We start from the raw sequence: 27638 nt of genomic DNA, 5'->3' as shown, positions 1-27638 counted from the left end.
TCTCTCTCTTTCTTTCTTTCTTTCTTTCTTTCTTTCTTTCTTTCTTTCTTTCTTTCTTTCTTTCTTTCTTTCTTTCTTTCTTTCTTTCTTTCTTTCTTCCTTCCTTTCCCCCTTTTCCCCTTTCTCCCTTTCTCCCTTACCTTTCATCTTAGAATTGATACTAAGTATTGATTTCAATGCAGAAGAGCCATAAAGGCTAGGCAACTGAGGTTAAGCAACTTGACCAAGGTCACAAAGCTAAGAAGTGTCTGAGGCCTGATTTGAACCCAGGATGTCTCATCTCCAGATTTGGCTCTCTATTCAGTGAGCCATCTAGATGCCCCAGTAAGTGTTTTTCTAAGTGATATATATTTTTTAAATGCTTATTATGTATTGGTTCCAAGGCAGAATAGTGGTAAGGGCTACGCGTTGGGGGTTAAGTGACTTGCCCAGGATCACACAACTAGGAAGTGTCTGAGGCCTAGGACCTCCTGTTTGTAGGCTTGTCTCTCTGAGCTCAACTGAGCTACTCAACTGCCCCCCTAACTGATATTTTCAATACGTTTTCCCATGTCAAAGTCTCTTTATTTCCCCAATGAATTTATGGTTGAGAAGAGCCCCAAACAAAATGACAAATGGGGACAGATTTTGAACTTTGAGTCACTGTAAAATTGTCCTTTTATGAATCTTAGGGAAGATTAGAGCTTGAGAGTGACCTAAACAAAGGCATTAGAAGTGAACCATGTAGCTACAGACCACCATAGCAGCCAGATTCCAAAAACCTGATGCTCTATCTCCTCTATTCATGTCTTTGTGCTGGCTGTGTCTCATGCCTAGAATACTCTTCTTCCTAGAATCCTTGGTTCCTTCATGATTTGGCTTAAGCACCACTTTCTTCTGGAGACCTTTCCTGGTCCCCTGGACACCTACTGCTAGCACCTTCCCTCTAATGGGACCTACTTTATATATATCTGTAGGGCAGCTAGGTGGCCCAGTGGATATAGTACCAGGCCTGAAGTCAGGAAGACTTGAGTTCAAGTTGAGCCTCAGATACACACTGGCTGTGTGTCTCTAGGCAAGTTACGGTACCCTGTTTGCCTCAGTTTCTTCATCTGTAAAATGTTGGAGAAGTTGGAGAAGGAAATGGCAAACCACTCTATTATCTTTGCCAAGAAAACACCAAAAGGGATCACATAGAGTTGGATATGAGTGAATACCAACTATCTATCTATCTATCTATCTATCTATCTATCTATCTATCTATCTATCTATGCCTACAGGTATATATATATTAATATATTTGTTATGTAGTTATATATGATGTCCATGTATTTTTCTACAGTAGGACTCCATTTTGCATGACTAAATAGGTTTCAAAATCCTTCATGTAATTTGAAAATCATGTATGTTAGTGAATCCCATTATTTAATACATTTTGCTTATACAAATATACTTCAGCACTTTACAACTTTTCTTAGGCTTATCGGAGCTACCAGCAGCGCTACTCTTGTACTTTGGGGCCATTATTAATAACTAAATAGTATTCATGAAACAAAGAGAAGTGCGGCTCTGATGCTGACATCACTTGTTACAAAGACTCACGCAGGAGCTAATGTTTGGGAACAACAATGTAATGACTCACACTAAAGCTTCTCAGAGCAAGGACGAGAATGATAGGGTGTACTGCTGGGAGACTTTATACCACTTGGGAAAAACAACTTGGACTTAGCATGTAATTAAAAAATTTTATTTTATGTATTTTTATGTCTTTTTTTTTTTTTTACTTTTTTGATTGCCAATTGCATATATCTGAATTCACACATGTTGAGTTTGTGTAAAATGAGGTCCTACTCTATATGGACAGGCTTACATGTGTATTTACATGTGTATCACACACATGTATACACAATACACATATCCACACATACACACATGTTGTCTTCCCCCACTAGAATATAAGCTCTTTGGGGCGAGGCACTGTTTTAATTTTGTCTTCGGAGTCTCGGCACTTAGCATAGTGCTTGGTATATAGTAGGTACTTACTAAAGTGCTTGTTGATTGATCATAGAATTAGAACTAGAATAGGTCTTAGATTCATTTCATGGATGAAAAAACTGAGGATTAGATGGGTCATATGGTCTGCCTGAGATCACACAATTAACTCATGAAAATTCTTAATGAGGTGCAAGTTTCTGAAGGGAAAAATTCTGAAATCCCTTCTGCATTGTACCCTGTCAAGTTCATGACATGTTGACTCATGATATTTGGAGGAAATAAGAATGGAGAGAAGCTTTTACTTTAACTAAGATATCCAAAAAGCTAGAATTCTGAAGCAGGATTAAAACCCAGGACTTTTGACTTCCAGTTATACTCTCTTTCCATTGAACCACTTTGACCCCTCAACCAGTAACTTGGTCAAATTAATATAAATTTTAGGTGGTGGAGGGAAGTGGGACAGGTACCATACTAAGTTCTTTGCATATATGATCTCATTTGATCTTCACAACAATTCTAGGAGGTATGTACTATTATAATCCCCATTTTATAGTAGAGGAAACTGAGGCAGTCAAATTAAGTGACTTTTCCAGAGTGAAAGAGCTAGTTATTTTCTGAGGCCAGATTTGAACTCAGGACTTTGTGACTGGGCCCAGTGCTCTAATCACTGTGCCAGTTAGCTGACTCTCATTTTTAGAAAGATTCCTATTGAAAAAAGGGTATAATAGCCTAATGATATTTCTGTGGCATTTCTGGATATACTTCCACCAGAATGCCACTTTTATGGGGGTGTTCTGCTGGCATATTTAAAAGAAAATTGTGGTTGGCAAATTAAGTAGAAAAAATTAATGTCCTGAGCTTGTGTTTGTAGACTGCACACTTGGTAACAGTAATCTGAGGTAGAATAATTTTTAAAGGGCAGCCACAATTCTAATGTATAACATACATTAGTAAGTACTTTGAGGAAAGGCAGCATGATATAGTGGATAATAATAATAGCTAGCATTTATACAGGACTTTATATTTTTTAAAGCACTTCCATATTTTGTTTCATTTGATTTTCACCACAACCACATGAGTTCATCAATTCTCAGCCCATTTAGTGGAGGCAAAGAATTGGAAAACCAAGAGATGCTCATCAACTGGGGATGGCTGTACTAGTTGGGGCATATGTTTGTGATGGAGTACTATTGTGTCATAAAAAATGACAAGCAGGATGGTTTTAGAAAAATCTGGTAAGATCTATATGAACTGATGCAAAAGTGAAGAGAGAAGAATCAGGAGATCATTGTACGCAGTAATGGTGATATTGTAACAATGATCAACTGTGAAAGACTTGGCTACTCAGATCAATATAATGATCTGAAGTCATTCCAAAGGACTCGGGATGAAAAAGTGTTATCTACCTCTGGTGGGGAGATAGAGAGAGAGAGAGAGAGAGAGAGAGAGAGAGAGAGAGAGAGAGAGAACTGACGAACTCTGTGCAAATTGAAGTATAATTTTCTTACTTTCAAACTTTTCTTGCTTTTTTTTGGGAAATGTGGAAATAGGTTTTGCATGAGTTTGCATGTATGAAAAATATCTGTTGCTTGTCTTAGTGTGTGAGGGAGGTGATAGGAGGAAGGGAGAAAATTTAGAACTCAAAATTTAAAAAGAAAAATATCAAAAATAAATAATAATTAAAAAATAATAAATAAAAAAGAGAAAGATCACTGAATCTAGAAATAAAGGAGATGCTTTTGACCTGAGGAACTGCTGACATGCAGGTTCCAGGGCTGTGCAAATTATCCTGAAGCTATACTTAGCAACACCAGAGAAGAGGGCTAGGACTGGTAACCTTTGCTATACATTTTTTCCCCATTGTATAATTCTCTTTTGTTCTACTTTGTTGTGTTTTTTTAAGAGAAATTTTATTTTACCAGTTACCTGTAATAAAAACTTTCCATATAAGTTTTCTGAAGATTTAAGTTCCAAATTGTCTCCCTTCTTCCCTCCCCTCCCCCTTCCTGGAGATGGTAGGCAATTTGATCTGGGTTATATTGCCTTGCATTTACAGTTATCCTCAGGTCTACTGTTATTAGATTTGTTTTAAAGTATTTTTACTTATAACAACCTTTAAGTGCATAGTTTACTGCAGCAAACTGTAGCAGTCATTCCTATTAGTAAAACAACAGAGATGGAATGAAATAGAGGGAGATTAGAGGTTCCACCATCATTAAAAAAAAAAAAAGTTTTGTTGATTTTTTTAACATCATCATAGTTTCTCCCAGTAGCCTACCTCTTCCCTTCCCCAGAAAACTGGCCCATGTAATAAATGGCACTTAAATCAGCATAATGGATATTTTATCTGTTGAAAAAGTCTGAATATATGTGCACTGTACAAAACTATGAGTCTCCCATTTTCATGAAAGGGTAGGTTGAGAGTATTGAGAAGTGCTTTACTTTCTTCTTAAAAAAATACCAACAATTATTTATTTAATATATTATTATATATTATAATGTTAATATATGAATAATTCTCAGGTATTTCGGACCTTATTTTCCCTTCCCAAACCATAGAAGCGATTCATTTGACAAGAATGTGTATATGGATTGTGTCTTTCCTGTTTCTATTTTTGAGTTCATTCTCTGCCCTGACTTTTTTTTTTTTTAAATCCTTACCTTCTGTCTTGGAGTCAATACTGTGTATTGGCTCCAAAGCAGAAGAGTGGTAAGGGTAGGCAATGGGGGGTCAAGTGACTTGCCCAGGGTCACATGGCTGGGAAGTAGCTCAGTCCAGATTTGAACCTAGGACCTCTCGTCTCTAGGCCTGGCTCTCAATCCACTGAGCTACCCAGCTGCCTCCTTTGTCCCCACTTTTAAAAACGTGAATCTCCCCATCTTGCCCAGGCTGGAAATGAATGCTAGCTACTCATGGATTGCTCTTATTTATTGATTTGCAAGGGAGCTTTGCTCCATTCCTGGCCTGTGACAGCTTTCCCCTTTTTAGGAAACCTAGTGGCTACCTGTTTGAGGGTGGTGGCACTCACCAAATTGGTACCATACTTAGTGAAGGCACCCAGGTGGCTTAGCCCACTGCAGCTCAGAACTCCTGAGGTCAAGTGGTCTATCCACTAGTAGCTGGGGTTACAGATACTCACCAACATACCAGCACTCCTCTACTTTCCTTCCTTCCTTTCTACCTTCCTTCCTTCCTTCCTTCCTTCCTTCCTTCCTTCCTTCCTTCCTTTCTTCAGAAGAGTGGCAATGGCTAGGCAATGGGGGTTAAGCGACTTGCCTGGGGTTACACAGTTAGAAAGTATTTGAGGCCATATTTGAATTCAGGTCCTGCTGACCCTAGGCTCTATCTGCTAAGCTACTTAGCTGCCTCTCTCTTTAAAAAGTGCCAAAGGTTGTTTTTAATTTTGCACTAATAATTTTCATTGTAAATATTATTTCATAATTTGATGGGGCCCCTTGTGACTGTTGCCTCAGGGAATTCCCACTTGTTTTTCCTTTTTCTTTTGAACAGAATTCTGAAGAATAAACTCCATCTATTAATGCAGATTGCCCCTGATGTGCAATCTGCAGATTTAGAGGGCTGTCTGGGGTACCAAAAGACTAAGTGATTTGTCCAGTATATATCAGAGACAGGATTTGAACAAAAGATTTCTCCCATCTCCAGTAAAGTCCACTCCAGATCAAGTAAGTTATTTGATTAGAAACTAACTACCTGAGGTGATGGTGAAGAAATCTGCCTTTTTTTGGGGGGGGGGGCGCGTCGTCCTGATTTCTGAAAACTCTGAAGTCAGGTCTCTACCAGCTATATCAGAGGTGTCAAACATACAGTTCACAACATTCCTAAGTGTGGCTTAAATATAATAGTGAGGAAGAGCAAGGTAGCACAGTGGAGAGAATGCCGGGCCTGGAGTCAGGTGGAACTAGGTTTAAATCTGGTCTCAGACACTTCGTAGCTGTGCGACCTTGGGTAAATCACTTAAAGCCACTCTTTTGTCTTAGAATTGATACTAAGATAGAAGGTAATGGTACAAAAATATATATATGGGAAATATTTGACAAAAGAAAATACAATAAAATATAAGTGATATTATAATATGTGATTAATCACACTAATTTTAATGAGTTGTAATATGTGGTCAGTCACTATGAAGGCCACAGGGATTCTTGTGCCCAGTTTAGAGGTTCCTGTTTCTATTTGAGTTTGACCCCACTGCCCTATACCAGGGTATCTCTCCCATCTAGTGTTTCTGCCGAGAGAACAGGATGTTCAGTTAAGTGCTGGCCATTGGTTAGAGATGGCTATTTACTTAGAGAGTCATGTTGTTGTTGGTGGGAAACTACCTGGACAGAGCTAATTTAGGGGGAAATGGAAGGTCTGACTTGCCTCATTAATCAGCAAATATTTTTAAGTGCTTACTATGAGCCAGGAAATATGCTAGTTACTGGTGATACACACAAGACAGTGTTTAGACTTTGTGAAATAATCTTTGTTTTCAAGGGCCTTATAGTGTATGGGCAGAGGAGGGGAAATGGAGAAAACATGCACAAATATTGGGATAATAACTGCACTTTGAGATTTCCTTGATAAGGGGAATTCTCCAGTGTGAAAATTCTACCTGCAGGTAGTCATCTTTTATTCAAGTTATAGTCTTAATTGTCCAGGGCAATGAGAGGTTAAGTGACTTACCCATGATCACACAACCAGTCTGGCAGTCAATCAGTAATCATTTACTAAACTCCCACTATGTTCCAGGCACTGTGCTAAGTGCCAGAGATGCAAAGATAGGCAAAAGTCAGTTCCTGAGCTCACAATATAATAGGTGAGATAACATGCAAGCTACTAAAGGAGACATATACAGGAGATACTGGAGATAATCAAGAGAAGGAAGATGCAGGAATTAAGGGGATTAAGAAAGGCTTTTTGCCTTTAGGCTTTAGTTGGGATTTGAAGAAAACCAGGGAAGCCAGAAGACAGCAATGAAGAGGGAGAGTTTTATGCGTAGGGGCCAGCCAGTGAAAATGCCCAAAGATTAGAGATGAAGTATCCTGTCTGAGGAACAGCAAGGAAGCTAATGTCATTGGATCAAAGAATACTTTGAGGGCCAGATAGATAGCACAGTACATAGAGAACCAGGCCCGGAGTCTAGAAGACTTGGGTTCAAATTTGGACTCAGATACTTCTTAGCTATGTGACGACCCTGGGCAACTCATTTAACCCTAATTGCCTAACCCTTACTGCTCTTCTGTTTTAGAACTGATGCTAAGACAGAAGGTAAGGGTATTAAAAAAGAATACTTTGGAAAACCTGGGTGTAAGGTATAGGAAGAATGGAAACATAGGATTCTGTATGTGTCAGATGAAGAACTTGAACAAAGGTTTTGCTGAGATCGTGACCAATTCTCTATTATGCCAGTGATGGCGAACCTTTGGTGCAGGTGCTCTCTGTGGGCACTTGGCTGCCTCTCCCCCAATTGCCCCCAAGAATTTGTTACTAGAAAGGCAGAGGGACTTGGGTGGAGATGTTCCCCTCCCTCTCTCTACCACATCTGATGATATTTTTTCACATTCCCATCCTTCTGCCCAACAGCCCAAGGGAACTCACAGGGGGTAAGGTGGGTGGCTCACAGGAAGCAGAGCTGGAGGGGAAAAGAGTGCCCCTCACCCTCTTTATACTCCCTGAGGATATTCCTCACCTCACCTACCTCTCTGCCTAGCAGCCCACTCTCCTTTGTGGGTAAGGGGGGTGGGGTAGGGTGTGCCTGGCATTCCATGGGGGTGGGGCGGAACACAGCACACAGTCTCTAAAAGGTTCACCATCATTGTACAATACTATGCATAAAACAGATAACTAGGTAGTTGTTGGAAGAAAGTGCTAGCAACTGGGAGGAATCAGGCAGGATAGGTTTAAGATTGAAGATGGCTTTTGATTTGAGCCTTGAAAGAAACTAAGGATTTGAAGAGGTGGAAGTTAGGAGGAAGTGCATTTTGAGTATGGGGAACAGGTAATTCAAAGGCATGGAGAGGGGAGATGAAGTTTCTTACACGAGGAACAGTAAGTAGGTCAGTTTGCCTTGACTACATCGTGTGTGAAGGACAGTAGTTTCTAATATGACCAGAGAGGTACGTTAGATTTAGGTTATGAATACTTCTAAATGATAAACAAAGGAGTTTATAATTTATCCTTGAAATATTAGAAATCAGTAAATTTTTATTGATCAGGGGAGTGACATGGTCATTCTTATGCTTTGGGAAAATCACTTTGGTGGGTAAGATACATGTGTGCAAGCATGGAGAATAGTTAGAAAGCTGCTGTAATAGCCAAATGAGAGATGAGGAGAGCTTGAATGAAGTGATTATGTGATTGGAAAGAAGTGGGCTGATGTTGTGGAAATAGAAATGTCAAGATTGGAAAACTTAGTGGATATACGAAGAACCTGAAAAACTGAGGAAGGTATTGAGAATGGAGACCTGAGTAACTATTAAGAATGGCAGTGCCCAGGGTGCAGTGAGCTAGCTCAGTGGATAGAGAGCCAGGTCTAGAGACTGGAGGTCCTGTGTTCAAATCTGATCTCAGACACTTCTTAGCTGTGTGACCCTGGGCAAGTCACTTAACCCCTATTGTCTATCCTTTACTGCTCTTTACTGGTGCTTCTGATGCAGATGTCACTTCCTGCCTTTGGATCTTCCTCCCTGTACCCTCATAAGCTAATTATTGCCCCCTACAACCTATCTCAAGCTTCTGGCTTTTCTTTGAGTAGGAATCTGTTCCTATATCTCCTAGTTCCTTTGTTCTGGAGACCTTAATAATAATAATATCTAACATTTCCATAGCACTTGCTATGTACCAGGTACTATGCTAAGTACTTTATAATTATCTCTTTTGTTCATCAAAGCAATCCTGAGAGGTAGGTGCTATTATTATCTCTATTTTCCAGATGAAGAAACTGAGGCAAATAGACGTTAAGTGACTTGCCCAGGCTCGTGAAGCTAGTATGTGTCTTGAGGCTGTATCTGAAAACCTAGGTTTTCCTGATTCTAGATCTAATGCTCTATCCACTGTGTCTCATATCTGACCTTAAGCCTGGAATGTGGAGGTTTTCAGCTCCAGACCATAGCTTGGGCCATCCCAACCCCTAGAGAGGGGACTACTCACAAAGTAGTTGTCTGACAGTAACTAGACAATTGTGGGGCATAAGAATTATTATTATTATTATTATTATTATTACTATTATTACATTATCAATGATGAGTTGCAGAATCATTCAACTAAAGCACCCATTTTCCCCTTTATCTATCAAGAATCTAGTCAGGGGTTGGTAACCTTTTTGGCCATGAGAGCCATAAACGCCACATTTTTTAAAATGTAATTTCGTGAGAGCCCTACAGTGCTCACAGTGCGTGCTCCTGTAACAGTGCCTGAAAAAAAAAACTGACTTTATGGCTCCTGCAGAAAGAGCCATATCTGGCCCTCAAAAGAGCCAGATATGGCTCGAGAGCCATACGTTGCCTACCCCTGATCTGGTCTATCAGATCTCATCACGTCTTGAATATCCCCATCTTCCTATCCATTCTATCAAAACTCCTCTCATATTTGGAACTACTGATTAGATATAGAATTGGGGAGTTCCTTATTGCCCCGGCAGGATCCAAGGAGGGCACTGTTCCCTGAATCCAGGCATCAACCTATGACTACAAGATGTAGACCAGGTAGGTATTGATCTGCATTGGTATAGGGAATTTCCTCATTCCCTGTATTATTGAAGTAAGAGGTTAGGTCTATATTTTTATTATAGTGGGGTGTTTCATACCTCGATACCAGTGATTAAGACTGTGGACACATTATCATAATTATAATTTAATTATGTCTGTCAAACATATGTGAACAAGAACATTTTATGATTAAGCACCCTCGATTTCTTTTGTTTTTGTCCTTATACTTGCTAATCAGCAATATCGAGTAATATTAAATGTTGCTAACAAGGAGACCTATTAAATGAGATACTACATCTGAGAAATTCCTCTTTAAGATCAAAGCCATTCTTTGTTTTGGCTGAACACATAACTCATATATTATCTTGGCATCTTAACTAAATTATGCTACCGATTCCTATATTCCTGTATTCTCTGTTAACCATTGACTAATTTTTCTTATCTGCTAGCATTTGAAAAATAGTCGGCAGAAATACTGGCAAAATTTCATGGACTAGTTCCTGACACATAATTAAACGATGACTTTATGTTTTGAATAATGGTATGTAGCATCAGAGGGTTCTAAAAATGATTAGTGTGGCTTCTCTACAGCAAAAATTGCTGATTCCCTCACAATAATGACTTAGTAATGAGTCATAAAGAGAATAAGAAGATGCTAAACCATTTTGTTTTCTTTGTTCTTCTTAATTGTATATATTGTCATATTTACAATCTTGACTCAAAGGGAAAGGCTAGAATATGCTTTCATGTACTTCTAATTAGTTGCAAGTGAAAATTGTAAAGCAATCCAGAGCTTCTTATTATCGTCCTAAATAATCGCCCAACTGTTATATACATTGACATCCGTGGCTGACATTCTGAATAATGTTTCTATTGTTCGAAGACCATGTTATCAATCAATCAACCAATCAAGAATTTATTAATGCTTATTCAGTGCCAGGTCCTATGCTAAGCACTGGGAATACAAAGAAAAAGCCAGATCAGCCACTGTGCTCAGATGGGTTAGCTAATTAATGTCCAGCAACAATTAACATAAAGGAGAAGTCAAACCAAGCCTTCCTGCCCCTTCCTACCTCCCAGAGGGAACAAAAGATTTCCTCCCTCTCCAGAAAGGTCCATTCCTGCTCAAGTAAATTATTAGAGACTGCATGAAGTGATTTTGAAAGAGATGCCTTTTGGGGGGTGGGGTGGGGTGAGGATGTCCTGATTTCTGTAATTTTTCAACAAAAGGAATCCATCCAATGCTCCTCATGGAATGAAGTTCATGCAAGCATATAATTTTGTATTTGTTATTTTTAGACTTCCAAGTATGGCAGTTAGGTATTAATATCACCTCCGCCCTGGAAGAAAGGAAGTGAGATGAGAGAGTGAGGTAGAGAGATTATGTTTCCTTTGAGTAGCATGGAGTACACTTACAATTCTAGAGGTGCTTCAAAGCCAAATATTTCCTGTAGAGATTGGAATTTATTACTTAATGAAGTCTAGGGCTTTTATCCATGAAGATGAATGTGCAAATATAGCTGTGTTCATTCATTCATTCATTTGTTAATAACCCTCTGCTCAAGATGGAAGCTTTGAAAGCTGGAAGAGACTTCAGAGGCTAGCTAATCCAACCCCCTTATTTTACAGAGAATTAAATACAGGCCTAAGGGCAGCTATTTGGCACAGTGGATAGACCCCTGTGGCCTAGCAAGGCTTGAGTTCAAATCCAGCCTCAGACATGTACTAGTTGTGTGACTTTGGGCAAGTCACTTAACTCTGTCTCAGTTTCCTTGTCTGTAAAATGAACTGGAGAAGGAAATGGCAAATTACTTCGGTGTGTTTGTCAAGAAAATCCCAGATGGAGTCATGAAGAGTTGATATGACTGAAACTCCACTGAACAACAATAAACTCAGGCCTAGGGAGGGTGAGTGACTTGCTCAAGGTCACAAAGATATTATGCTTCAGAGGCAGGTTTTGAACTTAGGTCCTCTGTTGATAGAGTCAATGCTCTTTCCATAGTAGTTTATGCACTTAAAGTTGACACATTCTACTCTCTTTCTCTCTTATTGGCTTGTGATTTCACCTAGAGTTTTCTTGGGAGCATCCGAATTTATGTCCAAGTCTCCACAAAAAGGAAGAAGGACCTTCAATTCTTATTCAATCACTCAGACTCATAACACATTGACTAGCATTGGCTTTATCTCACTAGATACAAATTGCAAAATGCAAAGTACTTGAACCCAAGGTCTGAAACAGTCAAGAAAGGTCTCCTTTCTTCTCTGAGACTACCTTTGCTAGTCACATCTAGACCTTTGGTACAACTTTGTGCTGGTAGTTCTCCCCTTCATCAATCAATAAACTTATATGAAAAGTCTATATGTCAAGCCATTATACTGTGTGTAGGGGATACAAATACAACAGTGAGACAGCTCCTGTCCTCAAGGAGCTTATAGTTTAAGAGGGGAAAACAACCAATATGGTATGAATATTGCAACAAATCTGCAATAATGAGAGCCCAAGGCACAAAAAGTCCAGAGCTTATTGATAAGATTACTGGTTAACAAAAAAGAGAGGTTCAAGGTCTCTCAGTGACCAAAGGCTCATGATACAGTTAGAACAGCTCTTTTATATAGTTTAGGGGATATGTAAGGTCCAGATATTCCCCATCCCCCAAACTTGGATTGTGATTGGTTTTTAATTTTGCTATTTGACTAATGCTATTTGACTGATGACCACATCAGTCTTCACCCATTATGGTGACCAGAAAACTCAAATTAGGCCAGCACCTTCCAGACCAGGGAATTTCCAGAATTCATGGTGTTATGAAAAGGTGGGGCATAGACTTAATCAACCCTCTCTAACATTTTTCAGAAAGTTCTTTATCTACTACTCCCAATTCCCAGGGATCCTAGTTCTAGGCGAATATCTTGAGATCCACTTTCTTATGGGGAAAAACAGGGGAGTTAACTTAAATATTATATGTGGGTTCAGAAGGGTGAGTAGGAGACAGGAATGGACAATAGGTGGGGACTTAACAAGTTAGGGAAACTGGGTTTAGCTGCCTATACCTACTACAGCTTAACTTGTCATGTAGCTTTCTCATTTTCCTCAGCTGACATTTAGCTTTGTTCACTAAATGAAAGCTGGGCATTAGATCTGCACAGTAATACTTTAAAAGCCTTAAAACTTGGTTACAATGATATAGGTTGGTTTCAATGATTACTGTTGTGATAAACACAACTCAACAATAAATCACTAATTAATAATCAATAATCAATTTTGCTCTTAAATATTGATTTATTGATTGATTGGGGGAAGGGGATGACTGACTATCATCCCAGCATAGTGCAATATGTCTAAATGGCTATTTAGGCCAATGGAGTTGGTGAGGGTCCACCAGAGGGGAAGGAGAGCTTTCTTGATATTTCATAGGCTTGAGTTCAAAATCTTTCTGTTTATTTATTTTTTTCTCAAACAGATAAAAACCTATCCTATAGTCAACAAATTCTTAGCTTAATTGTTTTTAAGGGGGCTAGGAATCCTTGTTTCTTTTTTGTGAAGACTTGGAAAGTATTTGAGGGTCACCAAAAGGTGGATTCCCTTTTCCTCAACCCACACATCACAGAACTAACAATATGCAGTGAAGGGCAAGGTCTGTGCTTGCTCCTCCAATTGCTTAGTCCTTTGCTACTCAAGCTTCTGATTAGTTCTACAACTGTTCTACTTGGCTCAGGAACTCAGCATTGCTCAGGATGTGCTCCTCTGTGCCTTGGACACTTTTCCTTGGAGAGGAGGATCCCTCCATTGTTGCACTGACCAGCTTGGCCCAGGAGCTCCATACTGCCTCTAGCTATTTTTATTTCTAATCTTTCCTGGGGCTATATGCTTCCCTGAAGGGTCTCAGAGATGTCTAGGTCTTTTCTCCAGGCAACCTAATCCAGGTTTTTGGGTTTTGGCTCTGGCTCTGGCGCTCTCTCTCTCTCTCTCTCTCTCTTTCTCTCTCTCTCTCTCTGTCTCTCTCTCTCTCTCTCTCTCTTTCGTTTCCCAGCTATGGTTTTCTCTGTTACTTGTGGCACCTTTCTCCTTTGAAGATCATGGGTAAGAGTGTGGTTTAGGAATTCAATTAGCCATGACACTATCAATCATCCTCAAATGGTTTGCAATGGGGCTGTTTCTACTTTCTATAGGCAGACATCTATGTCAGATTAAAGTCCTCATCAGGAGATGGCAATGGGTGGCTAGGCCAGTGCCCAACAATTCCTACATGTTCATCCGTCACCTCTTCATTACTTGCCTATGATGTGCTAAATGAAGCAATATGGAGAAGTAGAACTCAGAGTCTGCCCCGATGTCCAGAAAATCTGGATTCAAATCCCTTCTTTGGCATTTACTAACTTTGAGACCTTGGGAAAGTCACCTTTCAATGCTTTAGGCTACCCTGTAACACTAAAAGTAGCCTGGGGCCAACAAGGTGGCTCAGTGGATAAAGAGCCAGGCCTGGACACAGGAAATTCTGGGTTCAAATTTGACCTCAGACAATTCCTAATTCTTATCCTGGGCAAGTCACAACCCCAATTATTTAGTTTTTACCTCCCTTCTGCCTTGGGACCAAGTATTGATTCTAAGAGGGAAGGTGAGGGTTAAAAAAAAGACTAAGTGGCCTGCTGAGTTTCTTAAAGTAATGAAATCCCAGTTCAGTCCATATTTTTATATGTAAGATCCTTAGATTGTTTCTTCTTAGAAGAAAATATTATTTTGTCATAAAAGTTTGTGGAAACTTTTTTTAATAGACAGTGAAAAATATGAACATTTGCTTTTGAAAATGATAAATAAATGCTGTGTTTTCATGGGGAAAATGACAAATTGCAAATAAAAAATCTAGGTTAGTCTCTGCTCCAGGGTGACTATCTTCATTAAAGCAAAAAGCTGGCTGATTTGGGCAAGGCAGCTTCAATTACCCAGAATGACTGATTCCATTATTGATTTAGGTATTTGAAGTAGCCACTCCCCAGAGTCTGGCAGCTTTGCCCCAACTGCTGATAGCAAATTCAGGACAGGAAAGGGTTTGACTTCTATCACTTCAAGTCAACCACCACGCCAGCCTCCTTTGCACAGCAATACAAATAACCTTTGGTTAAAAGTGGAAGAGATGGACAGAAAGGCAATTTGTCTCGGCCATGACCCCTTCTACCATATTGGCCAAGACAGCTGGTGCCTTCCCTAGAGGCAGATCACATGAAACCAACTGAGTGGTTGGCAGAAACATTCCAAATTCTTGGTTAGCCTTGCTCTGCTTCCCTGGGTGGCCTGTATTTAACTATTCCCCAAAGTAAATGATCCTGGCTCAGAGAATCCATTTCAGAGGGCTCCAGTCCTAACCAATACAGTTGAGTTTTATGATGACCATATAAATAAGAATTCAGCATTTCCTTTCCTCATCACTTACCTTTGGGGAAGTGGGAACACATCTAAGAAATCTTCCCTTAACTCTTCCCTTTGTTTTGCTGGTGGACACCTTGGCAGAATTCCACTGAATCCTGCAAGTGGTGTCAGTAAATTTAACAAAAGTCCTAAATAGCAGTAGAATCAATTTGGTCAGAGGTGGTAGCATTGTTATTATAGGTAGTAGATATTTGGAGCCAATAGAACATTATTTTAATCCAATCATGTGCCATTTCTTGTCAATTCACATTTGTCCCCTTCTCTCAAGTAACACCCTAGTTTAGGACTTCATTGCCTCTCCTCTAGACAGTAGCCTCTAATCCGTCTTTCTCTACTCTAATTCATCCTCCATGCTGTAGATAAATTGTGACTTCCTAAAGGGAAAATCTGATCATATCACCCTTCTTTTTTTTTCCTACCCTTACTCTCAAGCTTCAGGGACTTTGTAGTGTATCTAGGAGAAAACCCAAAACACCTGTGTCACATTAAAAATCCCTTCTCTATCTTTCTAAGTTAATCACACATTACTGTCTCTTTGGTTTTGCATTCTAGCAAAACTTTTTAAAAAAAAAATGATATTTTGGCCACTATCTTTGGTGTCTGGAATGAACTTCCAAACTCTTGGAACCCTTGGCTCCCTTTAAAGCTTAGTTCAAGGCTACCTCTTAGACAAAACCTTTCCTGGAACCCCAAATTATTAGAACTTCCCCTCTTAAAATTATTTTGTGTTTACTCTGGATATATTTTGGATTTAATTATCTGTGTATGTGTTGTCCCTCTCTCATCCCAGAACATAAATGCCTTGAAGGGAAGAAATGCTTTTTCCTTAAATTTTTAAATTTCTTGAGCAATGATGTTGAACCTTTTAGAGATTGAGTGCTCAAATTTTACCCTCATACTGCATATGAGTTGCTCCCTTACCCCAGACAAGGGTAGGAGGAAGAGCTCCCATTGGGCTGCCAGGCAGGTATGGGGGTGATGTCTTCAGGATTGGTAGAGAGGGGGAAGGGAGCACTCTCTGGCATGTGTGCCATAGGTTTGACAACACAGCTCTAGTGCATAGCACAATGCCTGACACATAGTAGGATTTCAATAAAATGCTTGTTGAATTGCATAGTGGTTAAAAGTGCTGGACTTGGTGTCAAGAAGACCCAAGTTCAAGTCCTGCCTCTAACAATTACTACCTGTGTGTTACTTAAAACAGGTTAATTTCTAAGCCTCAGTCTTTTCACTGTAAAATGGAGATAATAATAGTACTCATCGAACAAGGTTGTTGTGAAAATCAAATGAAATCATGTGTAGAGTGCTTAGCATGTCTTAAAGTTGTTGTGAGGAAGATTAGATTAGGTATTGATTAGGTATTGATTAGGAAGTACAGAGCAGGAAGAAGCTGGAGCTGGGAATTCCAGGTTGGAATGAAGGAGCAGGAAGAGGTGACTGTGCCCTGAGTGAGGACTCCATTAGTGGTGGGCAGAAACTGTTGCCAGCCTGGGAGACCTCAGAGCAAAGGACAGCCTGCTTCCTGTTTTCCCCTGGAATCCTGAGTGTGGCATCTAGCAAAAGAACAAGAACTACAGAGCCAAGGGAGGAGGAGAAGTTTGAGAACTGGTGGACAGTGCTTCAAGCAAAACCCTCTCTACTTGGTACCTGAGACAACTTAGCTCCTGGGATCCAGAGATCATCAGTGGATTGCAGTGAGAATCCCAAAGCCACAAAGCCCCAGCTATACTCAAGCCTGGTAGATTCCAGGTTTGAGGCAGGAACCCAGAGACTCCATTTACAGCTCCTTGGGCCCTGTTAGTTTAGATCACTTAGATTAGTGTAGTAGAATAAGTCCTTCCCTGTCCCTGTGGGTTTTGTTATTAGGTGTTAAGGTTTTAGAGTAGACATTCCTATCCCTCCTTTTGTTGTTCCTAATTAAACCCAGTTTCCTCCTGTTACCTTGTCAGTTGAATTTAAGGCCTCTGGCCAGAGTGACAGTTGGCTGTTATTTTTCAGTTGGGAGTAGCTTAGCTGTACAAGTCTTCAATGTTCAGTTTTAGTCTCTCTTAAATCCCAGAGTGTGTTCCCACAAACCCCTTAGTTAATTTATAATATCCCTGGTGACCCCATTACCTTACTTATATTTTCCTACAAAGTGCTATATGAATGCTAACAATTATTATTAATTATAGAAGCTGGGAGAGATCAATTGATAGGATGTAGATAAGGAAGGGATATGCCCCAATTCCTTAAACATGGAGTTGGCAGCTTATTTAGCTAATAAACACTTTTAGTGTGCTTGTTTTAAAAAATGCTGTGTATAACATAAACAACAGTTTCAAAAAAACCCTCTCTAAACTAGCTTCAAATTATTGGTGACAAGATTCAATGGTTTGTGAAATCTCAAGTATAATACAGAACCATGAGAAATATCATAGGGAGAAATCTATGGCAAGTACCAGTTCTGTATGAGTGATGGGTAGGCCAGGTGCTCCTGTAATAGACTCATGAAAGAAGAAATCTCTCATGAGCAGAAGGCAAGAGAGACACTTGAGAATTTATCTCTACCAGTGAAGGTCCCAAGAGAAACATTATCCAGAAAACACTGAGCTGAGGCCTATATATATTCTTCTCCTGGGCAAGGGGTGGTTTTTCTGCAATGGATGTGGCAAGACCACTTGCCAAGGATGTAGCAGAGAGGATTCACACTTTGGTGGCAATTGAACTGAATGACCTTTAAGTTTCCTTCCAACACAGAGATTCTCTGATTGTAAGAATGAGAAAAAGTTGGGCAAAACTAATTGGAGGAAAGGAGCACCAGGGTATGGTTGAACAATGTAGCCGAATTCCATTCTGAAGAGGGCAGAGAGGAGCCAGTGAATAACTTGTCTCTTTTTTCTGTGTCAGGCACGTACTTGAGGGAAAAAAATCTAGACCTTTACCTAACCCCTTTTTCCCTCTTTATCAAGCACAGCACATCATGAAAGCTATTAAATATAATTTTAAAATTGTGTCATATTGGTATCTTTTTGTGAAGCCAATAGCCAAGTGTATATTGGAGAGAAAATAATTTGAGATCTCTGAATGGAAGTTACCATGTAATGGAAAAGTGTTTCTCAAATATGGACTAGATTCTGGGATTTGTGTAATGGCTAATTTTGTGCTTATTTCAGAGGTCAACTATAAGATGATTCTGAAAAATCAGAAGTTAAAGGATTCAGAAGATTAGATTTTTTTTCTCCAGAGCTACACAATATTTCATGAAAAGGGATCATAAAGAGGAGTAAAGCTCTTACCTCAGACTAGGTACTATCAAGGTTATAAGTTGTTTGAGGGGAGTTACTATATCTTTTATCTCATGTATATCTCCCACTGTACCTAGTACAGTGCTGCCCATATGGCATGAAACTGATAAAAACTTGATGAAATTAATAGAATCTGGTGGCAGCTGGGTGGCTCAGTGGTTTGAGAGCCAGGCCTAGAGATGGGAGGTCCCAGGTTCAAATTTGACCTCAGACACTTCCTAGCTGTGTGACCCTGGGCAAATCACTTAACCCCCATTGCCTAGCCCTTACCACTCTTCTCCCTTGGAGCCAATACACAGTATTGACTCCAAGATGGAAGGTAAGGGTTTAAAAAAAAAGAAATTAATAAAATCTACTCTATTGGGAGTTTCCCTAAACTCCCTGAATATAGGCTCTTTTCCTGATGCAGATAAAGAAAGTCCATGGGATTGGATTCAATTCAATTCAATCATTTCATTTATTAAGTCTGTGCTTTGTATGGAGCACTGATAGGAAGTGGTAGGGGACAAAAAGAATTTAGGTAAGAATCTAGGTCAAGGGTTCTTAAACTGAAGTCCACAAACATGTTAAAAATTTTTTTTGGATAATTATTTCAATAAAGTTGGTTTCTTTTGTAATCCTATGTATTTTATTTTATTCATTTAAAAACATTACTCTGAGAAGCAGTTTGTTGATTTCTTTAGATTGCCAAAGGGGGTTATAAACACACAAAAAGGTTATGAACTCCTGGCAGGTAGAGGCATCATTTTGGTAGGTAGACACATAGGACCAGTGGGGACCCTTCCCCATTTGATACAGGTGGCTGTTGGTGGTGAAGTAGTATAAGTGGAGACATTGAGAGATAGTAGGTAGTGATTGCTCTTTATTTTTTTAAGTACCTTGTTGGTATCCTGTGGCTAATTTAAAAGGTAGGTAAGAAATTCCAGAATAATAGTACTATTTTTTCTAACATGTTCTTCTACTTCTACAACTAACAAGTTCTAACTACTTCTTCAGTCAATCCCTACTTAGATTTTTGCTCATACATTTTTCAAAATTGTCAGAGAAGTCATCATTGGTTAAGTCACAAGTGCAGTTCAGAAAATCAAGATATTAAGATTGAAAGTGTTTTTAGAGATCATCCAATTTAACTTCTCACTAAGTGCATGAATATTTTTTGCCATATCCATAGGTCCAAACTTCGTTTGACCACCTCTAGTGTTCAGTTCCAGGGACTCATATCTTATTTCTGTTAGAAAGTTCTTCCTTTACATTAAGTTGAAATTGGTACTAATTCTACCCTTTGAACAAACCTATTCCCTCTTTCAAGTGGTAAACTTCTAAGTCTTTGAAGATAGGTAATATGTCAGGATAGAAAGATCACACACAGTAGGAATCCTTGGGAGATACCTAGTTTATTCCAGGCTGCCACTAAATAGATGTCATTTAACCCTCTTGAGGCTTTAACTTCTTTAGATGTAAGGTGAGATTCCAGAATGAGATCATCTTTAAAATTCTAAATCCTTAAATTTTATACTTCTTTGATTCTATGTCATCTAAGTCTTCTGTTCTCCAGGTTCTTGGCAGAAGAATCTTTAGTTTCTTCAACTTTTCATAAGAGAGTTTACACATCATTTTCCCTGCCCTTCTCTGGATATACTATACTTTTCTAGTAGTTCTTCTAAAATGTGGCACTCAAAACTGAGCATCCATAGTCCAGATATACCTCTGACCAACTCAGAGAAAAGTGGAGTGATATATTTTGGTAAATACTTCTAGGACACAATTAGGAAATATCAGGAAAAAAATTAGGCTTTAATTACTTAAGTTTAGCTGGAGCTGGATGACTAGTGTAAAGGGGTATAAGAATAAGGGTAAATCTAGAGTAGTGCTCATCATCCAGTGGGAAATCCACAACTGTTAGTTGGGTGGATAAAGAAGAGATGAGGGGAAGAAGAGGTAGATGGAAAAGATGAGGAAAACTGACCCTAACCTTCTGTGGAAGGTTTTTGGAAAAGAGAAAGCTTGGTGCTCAGAGTGGGGATGTTGGTGAGACTCTCAATATGGGGAAGGGATTCCACTGGCCCTAGGTAAGGGTTCTGGATTTCCCTGAATGAGTTTACCAGTTTCTTAGTCAAGGACTTTAGCTTAGTCCAGAACTAGAGGAAGTGGAGATCATAGCCAAAGAGCCAAGCCAAGTGTCCAAACCAGGTATCACACCCAATGAATAGCAACAGGCTATCTTGAGGAAACATCATGGGCTCTGTAGTGCAGGATGTATAAGTTGTCCCTCCATATGTGTTTCCTAAGTGGAAAGTTCTTACCCATATCCTCCCTAGTTTCCTCATCTGTAAAGAGAAAGGGTTGGACCAGATAATCTTTTAGGTCTCTGTTAGCTCTAGATCAGATCCGATGGATACATTCTAGGCTTGAGGGACAGTTTATTCAAAAGAACAGAGAGAGAGGGACTGTGATGTGTGGAAGGACATAGAGCTGGCCAATTTGGCTGGAATGTAGAGTATGTAAAGGGGAGGAATATGCTATGTGCTTGGGGAAGTCGTCGGGTCAGATTGTGAAGGGCTTTCCATGATGTACTCAACAAGCTCAAGTTTTCATTACCTTACTCTTGGATTATGACAACAGCCTTTTTACTAGTCTCCTTCACTTCAATTTTTACTCCTCTAGTTAATCCTGCATGTCATGGCTGATTAATCTTTCTAAGCATATGTTTCTCATCATGTCAATACTCAGAAGCTCCACTTCCTCTCCATAGTCTAATGCATCTTAGCTGACTTGGACTCCAACACTATTAGGTCTGGAAAGGATCTTAGGAAGCAACCATATCATTTTAGAGATGAAGAAACTGAGCCCAGGAGAGGTTGAGTGACTTGTCCATGCTCTCTCTAATTTGGTTCTACAGTATTCATAAAACCTTATGTAGCACTGATTTTTAACTTACTGCTCCAGTCAGGTCTACTCATATAATTTTCATTCCCATCTTCCCTTTTGGAGTGTGAACTTCTGAAAGAAGGAACTACATTATCTTTTTGTATCTCTGACACTTAGCATAGTGCCTGGCATAGAGCAAAAATTAAAAAATTCTTTTTTATTCGTTAATTCATTCATTCCCTACTTGATACCTCACAAAGTTAGGAAGTTTTGTGATACTTAAAAGTGTTGTTTCAGTCCTGTCTAACTCTTGGTGACCCCCCCCCCAATTTGGGGTTTTCTTGCCAAGTTCCTGGAGCTCATTTCTCCAGCTCATTTTACAGAATAGGAAACTGAGGCAAAGAGAGGTTGAGTGATTAAGTGTCTGAGGCAGATTTAAACTTGGGTCTTTTCTTCATGACTCTAGGCCTGGAGTTCTATCTACTGTGCCACCTGACTGCCCAAAATTGCTATGTAAATGTCAGCTAATATTAACTTTTATTTTTCCCTCATCAAATAGAAAAGCAAAATGTTTTATAAAAGCAAACACCACATTCCACTCAAAATATATTGGCCAGCAAGCTCACTTGTCTTGCTGCAAGAGTATCAATTGGCCTAAATTTAATTCTTTGTCAGATGGAAAATTCTATACCTCTCACTATGTGCTTGCCTTTGATTTACCTTGACCCTCAAAAGGGTCATCCAGCATTAATCTCTCTGAGGGGGGTTGATTTTATGATCAGAAGTGGCAATGATGAATACCTTATTTTCTAAGTGCCTAATGTTGTAGAATCTGCCTACTGACAAGAGAGACATACCTAGCACTGTACAAAGTTAATGGCAGCCTGAAAAGTAGAAAGTCTGATTTGAAGCAACAGAGACCAAAAGAAAGCCCACATTGATCTTGACAGAGTTTAGTCAGAGAAATAACTCATTTTTTTTTGGTAGTAGATATAAAGTAGGAGCTAATGAAATAAATTTCCTTTTTAGGTCATTTTCTTTGAAGTGGTACTTTTTTTTTTTTTGACTACTGAAGCTATTTAAAAATGTAAAATTGTATTTTTTTATAAGGCTCTCAAAGTCCCAAAGGCAGAGAATGATTTTTGAACAAAGACAGGGGATTCTCTTCTAAGGGTTATTTCTTCCTTTCTTCAAACAGTTTTTTGAAGGATTAATTACTTAATATGATCTTCTACTGCTGCATATCAACTGTGAAATGGGCACAGAGAAATAACTCACCATCTATTACTGGCTTTGGTTGAGAACTTTTGAGACGCAGGGAAGGTCGGAAGCGAGTTCGGTCATTGAAACTCCAGCTTTTCTGCACTTTGGTTGGGCTGCTTTCAGCTGTGATGTCTGTGCTTGGTGATCGCCGGTCTCCCACTGATGCTTGTCTGCTCTTGATACTCTGACCTCTGGGGCTAGCCATCCGGACCCGTTCTTTAAAACTTAGCTTCTGGCTGTGAGAAACAGATGGGGTGTTTTATTACAGCTCATTGCATTTCTTCATGTTCATTTGGAAAAATAATTTGAGTCACCTGTACGCAGTGCATATCTTAGGCAATATAGCAATTCAAAAAAGGAAAATTTGTTCCCCAGCCCACCCCCATCCTAAAAAAACGAAGGCTTTCCAATCTGTGTGATTGCAACCCCTTGAAATCAATCACATTTTGTAGGCAGTCCCTTTCAGATTAACTGTAGAAAGGATTAAAACAAAACAGCAATTTGGAGAAAATCCAAAAGAAGGGAACCATCGAAGCCAGTTCAATTTTTACTTTTAGGACATAGGCAGGAAGTTTTGGTGATGGCTTGAACTTTAGAGAGTTTTCATATTTATTTCCTGTTCAGGAGCAGGGTTCAGTGCATTTCTAATCATTTCTACAGGAAAACAGGGAAGACAGTTATTGATATACTTATATATTTTTCGCATGCTGCTTCTTTTGCGGGCAAGGTTATGATATCGAGAGATTCATGCATTTTCATGACAGCTGGCAATGCTGCATACATATTGTCAGACAAACAACACTCCACACTTCACATTTCCTTTAGGCTGACATTCATTTGTGTGAGACAGACAACAGGCAAGAGAGAACAGCTCTGAGATGTAATGAGGATGATGACCAATTAACAGAAATGTGATGCTATGTTCCATGTTCACTAACACAATTTCCTGCTGTTAAACAGGTTATTGATTTGCTGTGGCAGCTACTGGTAAAATTATTCCTGGCAGGGCAGCCAAGTTCTCAAGTGCCAGCGAGGTTTGCATGATCAGTGACTGATAGAAGTTGGACTTTTAAAATATCAGACACAGGAAGTCACATGCATCTATATAGGTAAGGCATTTCTCCTCCATCCACGTGCTTGGTGACTCTCCCTGCTGTTCATTTGTATACGTGTGAGTCATCCATGCTTTTGCCCTGTATCTCTGTGTTGGTGCATCATGAGTACTGAATATCTCTCTGCTTGGTTTACTTTAGTGTTCCACCCAGAAAAGAGCCAGAAGCATATAGAGGAGGGTGATACACAGCTCGTTGTGTGGGAGGCACACAAACTTATGCGTTGGCTTTGTTGGATAATGGCGTTGCAGGTTCAAGGTAGAGTTCCTGGAAGTTCCATGAGATCAGAAATCATTTCTTTGGGTCTAATGGGAGGCTGCTGTGTCACAACCTTTGGAAGGTATGAAGATGGGTGGGGGAAAGAGGCATTTTTATTGACAAGGGTGGTCCAGCTACTCATGAAGTGGAGGCCTTGTCTTTTCACTTACCGCAAGGTCCATTGTCCCAAACTGCAGCATGCCAACAGCAAATGTGTTTAGTGGATATGTATTTTGTAGCTAACGAGAAACATTAACATTTCTTTTTTTTTTTTTTCCATGCCTAGTTGCTTAACAGATGACACGTTAAGGAGACAACATTTCATGTGTGCTTATACAATATGAGAACAAATCAAACCATGGACTCCTGAGGTCATGAAATTCTGGAGAACAATCGACAGCTTGATCATGCACTTGACTGCTCTTCATTTGGAATACAGACATGGTTGAGTCTAGCATGAATGACTGAAATAGAGGGAGTAGAGGTGGGAGACACATGCAAAGAACATGCTGGGCAACTTCGTAAAGGGGGACTGTTTCAAGAATTCTTTAAAACAATCACATCAGTAACACGATTTCACTGTACTTGGTAAACCACATTTTCTAGGTGGTAGATTACCTTATGAAAAAACAACTAATGTAAAACACCTGCATCTCTATATTCTCATATTCTACTCTACTAAAGTCACTAATAGTAGGGAAAAAAAAACAAACAAACCTCAATGGATAGGAATAAAAATGTTACCTCCTCCTCACATAAGCCACTAAGGAATCCTGATAAACCAAATCCTACAGTTCATCTGACCCTCAACTCACCCTTTTCTGTAGGAAAAAGGAAGCAAGTGTTCAGCTCATAGTGCTCCGGTTCAAATCATCTTTTAATTTCAGGACATTTGCTTAATCACTTACATTTATGACTAGTCCAGGAAGCTCACATTGGCTATGGCGTCTTCACCAAGATTAATGAATGGCTCCAGTGATACATTACTATCATTACATACATCATCTCTTTACTTAATTTAATCCCATTAACTTTTCCAGGTTTATAGATGGCAATTATCATTGAAACGTGGCTTTAAATGAAGTAATATAATTTTTCACAAGTTTTCTAGTTTTGTCTCTTTCTAGTACTTGTTAAATGAATAGACTAGGCAACAAGGAGTAACAGATAGAGAGGCATTCTTGATGTCAGGAAGGCTTGAGTTCAAATCCTATCTCTGACACAAATTGGTTGTATGACTGCGCTAATCATGCAACCTCTTAATGCTCTAGGCGGCTCTCTGTAAGTGGCAGAGAAGGTGCCAACCTGTATTGATGCAGAGAGTTTTCTTGCCAGGAAGTTTCCTATGCCAATGAGAGTACAAAGTCAGTCCCTAGCTCTGTCCCTTTCTAGTCCTCTTTCTTGTTAATTAAATGAATGGGAAACTGATAAAAAATAGCAAGTCAAGAACAATATGAATATTATTTGTTTGTTTCTTATTTTGGCTCCTGCAAAGTAAAAATAAACAGTAGAAACTATTTGTTTCATTCAATCACCTCTGGTTTTCATAAGACAAGAAATGATTACTTTAAAAATGAGCCATCGTGAAAACAGGGTTCAACATTAACTGCAAAGCAGAGAGAAAAATGGGTCATATTTCAGTGGAATATTATTTCATTCTCTGAATCCTGGCAACCAAATGGAGTCGTGATGAGGGTGATGGATATGTCTCCATGTACTCTGCTTTTTGACCTTTTTGCACGCTCAACAGCTATTTTATCAAGGTCCTATATGAACACAAGTTCTCTATTCTTCAAGAAATTATTTAGAAACATTCAGCAATATGAAACTGTCAAGGATATGGAATTTCAAAAGCCCACTATTTTCTTTTTCTTTTCCATAAATGTTTATTAAGTATTTATATAAATATATGCATTTATTTTTATATATTTATGTAAATATTCATATTTATATACATATATTTATATACATATATTTATATAACTAGATACTATATAATATACAAATATTAAGTAAAACATATCCTAAATGTATATTATGTAAAAGGGTCAAATTCTAATCTTTTAACAGGCAGCATTTTCCTTTAGAGCAGGGGTCCTTACATTGTTATGGTTTATTATTTTTATAATTATGATATCTATATCTCAATGTAATTGCTTTCCTTTTTAATCTGAGCATATTATATATTTAAAAACATCATTCAGAGAAGGAGTCCATAATCTTCACCAGCCTACCAAAAGGGAGCCTGACACAAAAAGATTAAGGACCCCTGTTTTAGAGGCACAGATCTAGCCTGCTTACTGCTTTTATTAGTCAATCTACTTCTTTTCCTCATGGAAATTAATAGAGCTTCTTGATTAGGCAGCTATTACACTGATTAGGGAGCTATTACCGAAAAGTACACTGATTAAGATTCAGGCTTTCTACTGGTTAAGTTAAGGATTTCAACTCTTTTCTTAAAGAGTGAATTAATTTTTTAATCTGTGATAAAAAATGAGGTCTTCCTCTCCCTCTTCCACCTTGAGAATATTTACATACCAATATTTTGAGGTAGAAATTTCTGGATTATCCCCAAGAAACCAAGGAACTAAAAATTAACTTGGGGATGGTGGTGGGGAGAAGAAATCAAGAAAGCACTAGAATCCAACAGTTCTGACTAAATACATAGTCTCACACTTCCAAGCCTACACAAGCCGGGTCTAAGGTGATCTCCTCAACAGCAACCAGAAATAAGTATGGGATGTAGAGATGGTCCAGCATGCAATATATTCGGAAGGAATGTGGCCGCAGCATGATAATATCACCATCGCCATTCCAGTAAGTCATTTGGGCTCAGAATGAGGTAGTTAGATGAATATGCCATGACTGGTCGAGCCTTTCATATGAATAAGTATCTTCTAAGTTCCCCGCCTTGGACACCACCGAGTAGAACTCAGCTTACTTCCATCCAGTGCAGCTGGAACAATTTTCCAACTAGATGGATGTGCCAGGGATTGAGAGATAACACCAAAGACGGCCATCGCTCAATTGCCGCTGTAGTAGATATATCATGACAGGCAACAGGCAACAAGGAAAGTTACAAGCAGGTTGAGTCCTCTCCCCCCTGCTCCTCCCCATGAAGAGAGAGTCCCTAGGAGTCAGGATCTGTAAAGCGCTGAGAGGGAGAGGGAGTAGAAACTAATCATGCACCTGATGTTAGTTGGCATTCTCAAAGATCATGTCAATAGACAGGATGCTGGATACCTATGTTTCCGAGACGTGTACATCTTGAAGAGCTTCTGTTTATTACTACAGAGCTTACTAGGAGTGAGGGGAAATAGAGGATCACATTACTAAGCATTTCACTTCTAGGAAAGGGCTTAGGTGTTTTCTGTTTTTTTTTCTTCTACAAATCAAGCCAAATCAGGTTCGTGCTTCTTTTGTAAATCTCCCGTGAATGCAGAGACCACAGAAGCAACAAGCAATACTTTTTCAGTTCTGACACATGAAAGGAAGGCAAGACCATCTCCAATTAGGTTGGGGAGAGGGGAAAGAGATGTGAGAGAATCATTACCACAACAAAATTTGGTAGGTGCACACGTGAGCTTCCATTTCAAATGAAAACGATCAAATATATCATCAGTTACTATGGAGCTAGCCTTATTGGTAATAAATATTGACTTAGTAATTTTATTAGCATATATGAATTAAGAATAATGAAATCTTTCAGTGTTTTCAGCAAACATTTGTAGAAACATATAT

General features: G+C 39.1%; 1 protein-coding gene across 5 annotated transcripts in view; it reads right to left on the bottom strand.

The window, feature by feature from the left end:
• KCNQ5 (potassium voltage-gated channel subfamily Q member 5) overlaps positions 1-27638 on the bottom strand; it is a 705402-nt gene that overhangs the window by 55872 nt on the left and 621892 nt on the right. For 2 of the 5 annotated variants that reach the window (XM_044676058.1, XM_044676059.1), the window contains 2 exons: positions 27141-27197; positions 22543-22763 (listed from right to left, as the gene is read on the bottom strand). The exons of 1 other annotated variant lie outside the window; for it this stretch is intronic. In XM_044676058.1, the coding sequence (XP_044531993.1) occupies positions 22543-22763; positions 27141-27197 (278 nt within the window). The remainder of the gene's footprint in view (positions 1-22542; positions 22764-27140; positions 27198-27638) is intronic. 2 more of the 5 variants (XM_044676060.1, XM_044676061.1) reach the window with 1 other exon arrangement.

The sequence above is a fragment of the Gracilinanus agilis genome, chromosome 4, assembly GCF_016433145.1.
Source record: "Gracilinanus agilis isolate LMUSP501 chromosome 4, AgileGrace, whole genome shotgun sequence".
NCBI classification, from domain to species: domain Eukaryota; kingdom Metazoa; phylum Chordata; class Mammalia; order Didelphimorphia; family Didelphidae; genus Gracilinanus; species Gracilinanus agilis.
The sequence above is the reverse complement of the archived record's forward strand: the minus strand, read 5'-3'. Positions and strand labels throughout refer to the sequence as shown.